The sequence below is a fragment of the Physcomitrium patens genome, chromosome 6 (assembly GCF_059467195.1).
Source record: "Physcomitrium patens ecotype Gransden chromosome 6, ASM5946719v1, whole genome shotgun sequence".
NCBI classification, from domain to species: domain Eukaryota; kingdom Viridiplantae; phylum Streptophyta; class Bryopsida; order Funariales; family Funariaceae; genus Physcomitrium; species Physcomitrium patens.
In genome coordinates this window covers 8,253,283-8,261,849 of record NC_143415.1, presented here as the reverse complement: position 1 = coordinate 8,261,849, position 8,567 = coordinate 8,253,283, and the positions used below count along the sequence as shown (strand labels likewise).

General features: G+C 40.0%; 1 protein-coding gene across 7 annotated transcripts; it reads right to left on the bottom strand.

Moving 5' to 3' along the window:
* Positions 1–1,292: 1,292 nt before the first annotated feature.
* Positions 1,293–8,567, bottom strand: LOC112283750 (uncharacterized). Of its 7 annotated transcripts, none has more exons than XM_024522844.3 (16): positions 8,035–8,531; positions 7,719–7,813; positions 7,127–7,503; positions 6,568–6,751; positions 6,210–6,278; positions 5,942–6,040; positions 5,733–5,812; positions 5,333–5,518; positions 4,686–5,183; positions 4,179–4,419; positions 3,164–3,870; positions 2,951–3,035; positions 2,668–2,719; positions 2,500–2,549; positions 2,100–2,147; positions 1,293–1,828 (listed from the first exon to the last, which is right to left on the bottom strand). In XM_024522844.3, exons 3-16 carry the CDS (start codon positions 7,423–7,425, stop codon positions 1,652–1,654), a joined length of 2,775 nt encoding a protein of 924 aa, XP_024378612.1. In that variant the 5' UTR covers positions 7,426–7,503; positions 7,719–7,813; positions 8,035–8,531; the 3' UTR covers positions 1,293–1,651. The 7 variants fall into 7 exon arrangements, 6 of the variants coding, with proteins under 6 accessions (XP_024378612.1, XP_024378609.1, XP_090107250.1 ...); XM_024522841.3 differs by having other exon boundaries at positions 7,679–7,813; positions 8,035–8,456; XM_090251124.1 differs by having other exon boundaries at positions 6,568–6,738; positions 8,035–8,408.

Genomic DNA, 8,567 nt, shown 5'->3' with positions numbered 1-8,567 from the left:
AATGTATGATTATATAGATTTTTTAATTCTATTTTAAGTCTATCATATAAAACATTATATTACTAAAGCTCTATTGAAGTTTTTAAAGAATTTTATATAGATTGAATATACATGAATATTACATCAAGTTTTGATTTATTTAGAATAATTAGAGATCAACTAAATAGGGCTATGTAGTTACTTAGAAGCATGCATTGTAGGTTGGATCTACAATAAAGACCTAAAAGTAAGGTCCAAAACTTATAAAAAAATTGTTTTAATAATACATATATATATTCTTATAAGTTTTTAATATTTAATAATTTAATACAATAAAAAAGGAGTGCAATTAAATATTTATTTTTTTGTAAATAAAGAATTGATTGAAAATTACAATGTAGTATAATTTATTTATAAATGTCTAGTATTGAAGACTTATAATACTGAAAGTAGTTTTTAAAAAAAACATTTGTATCTTAAATCAATATTAATTATAAAATAAGATTTTAAATTGAAGATTTTTAAAAGATGTATATGTTCAAAATACATAAATCTTATGTGATATTTAAGTACAATTAAATCTATTTTTAATTTAGAAAAAAATACCTAAATTTTGACATGAAATATTTAAAGCATATTTAGTATACATATCTTATACTTCAACACTTACAAAAGACACAAGAAAGATAAAAACCTTTGTTAAATTAGAGTTGAATATAATCAAATAATAGTATCAATAATTAAAATCAATGTCTATATTTTTTTAATTAGAATTATACTAAATCTTTCATTGGTCTTTAGATTGTTACCATTATTCTACAATTTGGGAATATTCTTGATTTCCAAAAATTAAACATCTACAATATCTTGAAAATTTGTTGCATTTTTGTTTCAGTTGTATTGATTTTATCCTTGTTTCAGAAAACTATCTTTTCAAGATTAATTCATGTTTCGAAATCTGTCCATTAGTAGTCACTTGTAGAAGCAATCAAAAATCATGTAGATTTGCTGTAGAGCACGTAGAAAAACTTCGGATGGCCTTATCCTACAAGTTGCTAGAATCTAGTCGAGGATTGAGTGACCACATTGAAACTACATGAAGATGTTCAAAAATTGAGTAGCTGCTTATACAAGTTGGGTAAAAATTCAAAACAATATGGATATTTAAGCTACTTAAGGTAAGATTCTATCCAACAAACTGTTCCGAAGTGGTTACTACCGCCGTACGAGGCTTATGTAAGGTGAAAAAATAGATTCTGAAGTTGAAGGTTTTGCAACTTGATAGTAAAGAGGACATGGTCGTCAGATAGGTATTTAATCACAATGGTCTGGGCACTTGAGCTAGTAATATTGACAAAAAAGAAATTCAGAAGATAGTTCAGCAGCTACAAAATGAGATTCGCCATTCTGATTTGACTAAATTACTCACTACTGTTGTCGATCCTCATAAAATTTCTACAGTGAAATGTTATGGTTCCGTCTAAATTGCGAGCCAATCTCTTCGTGATTACTCGCAAACAAGATCATGTACTTGTGTGCTCGAGTCCCCACAGCGCAAGGGAACACCCCCCACTAATCAGGACAATACTTCTCTCCTTGTTTCATATTGCTAACATTCGAAGCAACAAAGAAAATAATAATTTCTTGCAATTGTCTCCTTTAATGGTGCAGGTTAGACAAGTTGTACAACAGCTGCCACTCGAAGAGAGCCACCCTGCAGAACGTCTGGTAGTTCATCAAATAAGAAAGCTGTTCGCCAGCCCCACCCTTTGGGTGCCTTGGGTAACAACGTACCAGCCTGAGTAAGGCTTCCAAGTGAAATCACGCCTCGCTTGGCTGGACATTTCAGCTGCAAGGTGGGGGAGAGGGAAATGGAAACCACATGTTACACTGCATTTTCCTTAGTGCTACACATAAATATGCATTTTGTATCATGGTCCAAAAAATACACTACTTTCATGCTACATATATAAATGCATGGTATGCATGACATCAATTGCTCCAAATGAAAATCCGTAAACAGAGACTGCGATTGTGAATACCACAGCCTTTCGTCTACTTCTAAAAAAACTGGTAATTTAAGAACTATTCAAACCAATTGTGATCGAAAATATACTTACTTGGTAGCGAGCTGTCACCTTTTCTCTGGTGTCAGTGTAGAACGAAACCTACAATAAATATTCGCAGTCAGAGACAATGCGTGGAACAAATGTGGGAAATAACAAGCAGCAAAGGCACACTAGGGGAGCGGACGGTCATCGTTGACGAGAGAAAACATCACCCACTTGCTTTTTACTGGAATATACACAATAATTAATCCATGCAACCTCTCAACAATGCATTTCTAACATACATGACAATTTCTGGTGACATTTTAGGACCTTAATTGTACAATAATAACTTATCAACCAAAGCACAAAAGCAAAAATTTCAGATGTAATCCTCATGTTTGGTAGAACTAAAAGTACTGAAAAATTCAAAAACCAAAGTACTTCATTTACTTATCTGTTTAAACCCTACCTTTCTATGAGGACCCATGTCCTCTGCTTTGCGCCTATGCAAGAAAAGACCTGCAATTCCGATTATTACTCACTTGCGAACCGTTGGCAGCAATAATCAAATCTAATCTTTACCAACATCATTGTACAAAAACACTTGATGATCTGAACATTCAGAAATCATGATTACCAAGTGTGCGCCTCCCCCTCGGATCTTCGTCATTGAAGGCTTGCACACTAATCTGATCCACACAAAGATTACCAGGATATTAATTCTAGATTTTAAAGCATTGAAGCATATTCAAGCATCAATTCTCAAAGAGATACTTGTCCATCAATCATCACCAAACTATATTGGCTTAGTCAGAATTGGCTTAGGCACTGCTAGTGAATGATTAAGAAATCAATTATGGTACAGAAACCATTTATTTCAACATTGAACACACAAACTTAAGAAACTTTCTGGTGCTTACCTTCCACAAAGAACCAGCATAAAAAGCTTCTGTCGAATGCTTAGACTGGCCGTCTTGAAGGCGATTAACATCTTCAAATTCAACCCTGCAAAAGGTTTATAAATCAGAAGGTCATATTGGTTACGACGCATACTGAGTATGATCTTCCCACAACAAAATATCTACCAACAGCGAGCTATTTGAAAGCATCATTTGCAAGTTTCAACACCTTACCCAAACCGGAATGGAGGAAAGCTTCGCAAAGGTGTGTTCAAATCCAACAATATTGATCCTCCTTCACCTGCTTCCCATTTCCTTGTAGCAAGAGCTTTGTTCGTGTCCATGTTGTTCAGCATCGCATCAATATCTGCAGGCTTTGATGCAGCTGGTGAATCTTCAGCCCTTGAGGTGGGATCTGGTTGACCTTGACCTAGAACACTAGCTGAAGCAGTGCTTCCTTGAGTACGACCATCAAGTGTACTATGCGCACCGGGAGGTAACTCACGTCCAACAAGATCAAGCCTTGGATCGATTTGATTATTTCCAACTCCACTCTGCAGGGGGTTTCCTCTTGCACCATACGCCCCTAAGGAAGGAATGTAGAGAAATCTAGGAGCTGGCCAACTGCCAGGAGGTCCAAAAGTTGTCCCTCGACCAATACCTGCTAAACCATCCATTGTGTTGCGAACATGGACTCGACCAGCAGACTGGGAGTTTGCACCAACTCCGCTACCTGAGTTGCCACCGATTCTCTCTGCCCCAGGAAAAATTCCAGTGGGTACAGGGCCCGCACTTTGGCCGTCGTCTCTATGGTGTAGACTTGGTGTTCTCCCATGAGCATAACTTGAGCCGACTTGACGACAACTGCAATTTCCATACACAAGACTACAATTCCTACAAGTGTCGGCAGCGATGGTCAAAACTTGTTGCCGTAAAAGTGTCTGCAATAACCGGCATTGACAAGAAAAAATGAGAACAAGAGCAGAGAATCAACAGGTTCAACCACAAATTTACCAAACCGACAGGTTAATCCTCATTGGAGATGCAGAGAATCTAGTTTCGGTTACAACTCCCATCAAATATTTTGAGTCTCCGTTTAGTTCTTGTTCTACTAACTAGAACAAGAACCCTCGTAGTGCAAAGATACGAACGCAAGGATGTGCGATATATCACATGAAAAGGACACTAAATGTTTTTAGCAGCACAAGGGTGTGTAAAAAGGTGCTATATCTGATCATAAGTATAGTACCTGTAACCACAAGCTATCAGCAACTGCTTTGCATGGAAAACCAAGCTCTTCCAGGCGCCCTCGCATGTAGAGCAAATCATCAAACGCCATATGACAATAGAGGACACCTCCACCTTCGAATACTCCTAGGAAAGCCTCCCAGTCTTCTGCTGAGCCCCAATTTCCACTATTGGGAAAAGCTTTTTTCACTCTACTCTCCACCACTCGCCCACCCCATGAGAATATCGGGCATGCATTATCCCTGGTGCACAAGAGCATATTTTATTAGGGACAAACATAAAAAGGTTACTACGGAATCAAAAAAACTCTATGAAGACATGTGCCCGAGACTTAACGCTGAATCATGATATAGTATAAGTAGCTTCTAAAAAGATCAATCCTTTGCTTGATCGATAACGACGAGCAATCAAACGCATTAGCTTCATTTCTGTGAGCGAAAACATCAGGAAGAAACCTGGACAAACAGCTCATATGATTCTAAAAGCAGGATTGGAGACGAGCCAGTACCTTGGCCACTGATCCTCAATTACTTTACTACTAGGGGAGGACGAAGTCGTCTCCGGTGATGGTGAGCAAGGACCAAGACCAACCTGTTCACCAGTTCGAGGAGGATGCCAAGGTTCTTCGTAGCAGAACCGCCCACAAAACCCCGGCTCAATACCAGAGAAACTCAATTGATCCGGAGTAGCACATGTATCCCCACTAGTGCAAGCTTCTCCATCTTTGCGTATCTCAATAAAAGGTTGTGCTGGATCTACCTCCTTCAAAGGTTTCCCGTTCAAAGCCCCCAAACCATGGTCGTACATGCACACTGACGCTCCTTCACGTTGATCACCTCGTATGGAGTTAGTAGAACTCTGTTGGGAAAATGCGGCAGACAAAATAGGAACAGCTGAGTCGACAAGTTCAAACAAAATGTCGCGCACACTTTCTGTGACTTGAGCCGTTGCCGGAACTGGTGCATCCTCCAGCGACAGATGACCCTCCACTTCACTTGATGTCGACCTAACCTCAAATTCGAACTGGTATCAATAAACGTGCTCTTATAACCCGATGCGAGTTGAAACATGCAAAATCTATGAAAACCGCTTCTGTCAAAAACAAGAAAAAGGAAAAGAATAAATCTTTGAATAGGAACACAATGATAAGCTCACCTAGAAGTGACTTTGTCAAGAGTGGTTTCGAGTTTCCGATCCTTATCAGCAGAGCACGCACAGAAAATTAAATCCTCTGGTGCAAGGTTCCCTGTCATAGGGGAACCTATAAAATCAGTGTTTGGCACCTGTGGCATCTCGAGCACCACACCGCGAGCTAGAAAAACGTGTAATGCAAGTTCAAATCTGCCGTCACAAGACCACCACGTTTCAGAAAAGTTTTCTTTAAACGAAAAGAACAGTTTTCTGACAGCAATCACTCGATGGGAACTTGCAAATTTGACTGAATCAAAATTAACAATAATTATTCAGTAATTGTCAGGATCACTCTAAACATGAATTTCCAGCCCTACCAATCATACTGATATGAAAAACAGTAATTGAGAGGTGTACAGCATACCTCTTTTCTTCATTCAACACCCAGAGTTCATCGGATGTCAGCAGCTTCCTCAAGGTTTGCGTAGAAAGCTTTGGAAGGATCTGCAAGGACAAACCGATGATTTTACATGAAATTCACCTTGTTGACAAAATATAAGCATGCGCAACTTCGTGCTTCAGCATGAGTGTATGTTCAAGCACACTCACGACCCAGTTGTGAAGAAAACTAACCTCCCGAAGCTCAACCGCTGCACCACGACAAAGATAACCCCAACATGCCTTGCGTACCCTTTCACCGTGTACTCCATAATCTTGACTTTCAGCAAACGCCTGCCACTCAGCGAGGAAGCATTAGTGATATTGGCAAATACTCTAACTATTGTCCTTCAACTATGTCAAACCAGGCAACACTGTAAACAGAAAATTAAACAGGTGCTTAACTGCTATAAGAAATAAACCTGAATCTTTTGAAGCATTTACCTGAACAAGTGCAACTTACCTGGTAAGCAAGAAAGTTCTCAGTCCAAAGCTCAGAGATAATAAAGTTTGTGCAAAGTGAGCATAAATCCTGAAAAGACAAATTCACTATTCAGATGTGGAAGTTCGAAAATTCTGAAAAAATGGGCTGCAACCCAGTGCAATCCTTAGTGCTTCTGTAGCAGACCTAGTACTGAATCTGAACACTCAAGGCCATACAATTTTCACAAGCACATCAAGAAATAGCCAATAGCAGTTGCAACATAACTTGGCTTCTGAAGCCAATTCATAAAGGTGATTAATAAGCAAGTACCAGGAGAAAGAATCCGGCACCTTTCCAAAGAAAATTAAATTTGACAGGATCATTCTGATCAAGTTACCTGAAGATCAAGGAAAGACCCAGCTGCTAGCACTCGAAAGGCATTGCTACCATCAAGCTTTGGATAGTGCCCATACAAATAGGCTAAAGCAGTTTCTACAGCTTCTCCATTCACGTTCTTATCATCTATTTGCAGCGTCACCTCAGGAGCTCCAGCCTCCCTCCAGGGACCCTGCAGCATGTTTCTGAATACACCATATCAACATATAAATAAAGGACTTTCCTTTCTCAATTACAGACGTTATATTGCACCACACGTAATGCAATAGCAATACAATTTAATGACCCTAATTTGCAAGAAATAGAAAGGCAAGAAATTAGAGCTTATTCCCAAAGTAAGGTGTCTTAAACGACGTCTTGCTTCTCCACGAACAATTATCACCCATCAACGTAGCACACAATCACGAAAGGGACAATGCAGCAAATGGTTGTAACATTAAAAGAAGTCCTTATTAGCACATCAAGCTAAGAAGCAGCTTGTTGCAGTTCATCAAACACTATGTCAGGGAATACACACAAAAGCATGTGTATCTATTATCTGCGTCAACAAAGATCTTAACCTGAAGAAGGAGCTCCGAGAGAGGAGTAAACGATGAAGCTCGAAAGTACGTCCCATTGCTTTGACGATAATGTCTGAGAAAGCTTTCGATTTCCATCCTTCCAATTGCACATGTTCACAGAGTGCCCCCATGTTGCTATCCATGCCGCGCCTGTTAGGACCGCCATCATTGTCTGTCGAGGTTGCTGGTTGCATTGAAGGCGCAAGCGATACTGAAAGAGATGCTGCATGAGAAGCGAAGGTGGAAGACTGTGAATGAGAGACTCGTTGTCTCCCACCCCCTACATGAAGAGCCTCCATGTTCGCTAAGATCCTGATTCAAACCTGATGCCTCCCCCAACTCCGCTCATGTATCGATACAACATTTCCCCATAATATCTGCAATTAACAAGCTCTCACGCCGTCATGCTAAAAGTCATACCCAAGCCTTCATCCCAGTATCCGTCATCACTCTGGGCGTCCAATTTCGATTGTGATTTCACTAAGCAAGACACACATGTTCACTCTCTGCACAAAATCACGGGGATACTTGGAATGTGTTCTCAGTAATTACTTGTGCCAAAGCCCACACCATAAAAAGCTCAATGTCGCACCAATATTGCGGTGATCGTCCAAAACTTGCAGCGACTAAATTTTGCAAGCAATTATTCGTGAAGACAAGACGTTTGATCCTTAACCCACATCCTCACTTGCCGCACATGCGCACATGAATACAACCATGTTAGACCCAAAAACTTACCGGCAAGAGTTCAATTCCTCAACAATCCCAAATCCGCATACCAAGAAGCTTATGCTCGCCATTATCAGATACATTTTCAGGAAGAAAAAAGAAAAAGAGAAAGAAGATGACCTAAAACACAAAACTCAGAACTGTCTGACGTCAAATTGAATTCGTAGTGATCGCAATACCAGAATTCCCACAACCGAAGCTTATTTTGCGTCCCTCTTGCTACAATCTCCCATCCCAACGGTCCACGATCGAAGCTCTATACCCAGACTGATGTCTCCGAAAACCTTACTTCATCCTAATCGTCCTTTACCATAACCAACCAACCCCACCTTCAACCCCCACTCGCAACCAGCTCCAATTACACAAACTCAATTTTCCCCATATTCATCAAAATTCGCCTGAAAACCCCCATGTTTCCCCAAACTCGTACTCTGCTACCCAAAAAACTCTCACGAACAATCACATACACACTCCCCCTGGACCCACATCAGATCCGACACAACGAAACACTCTAAAAAAGTATCGGTTCTCAGAACAGTCAGATACTACCCTCAAATGCCCTCATAATCGCGCATTCCGTTCCTGAGCTAGCAAACCCGACTGATTCTTCACCGAACATCCTTTCCATTCCATGGACACCAATCAATGCTCTGTCAGTCAGTCTGTCTGTCTGTCTTTCGCAAACCTCGCCACCATCCCACGTCCACCTCGA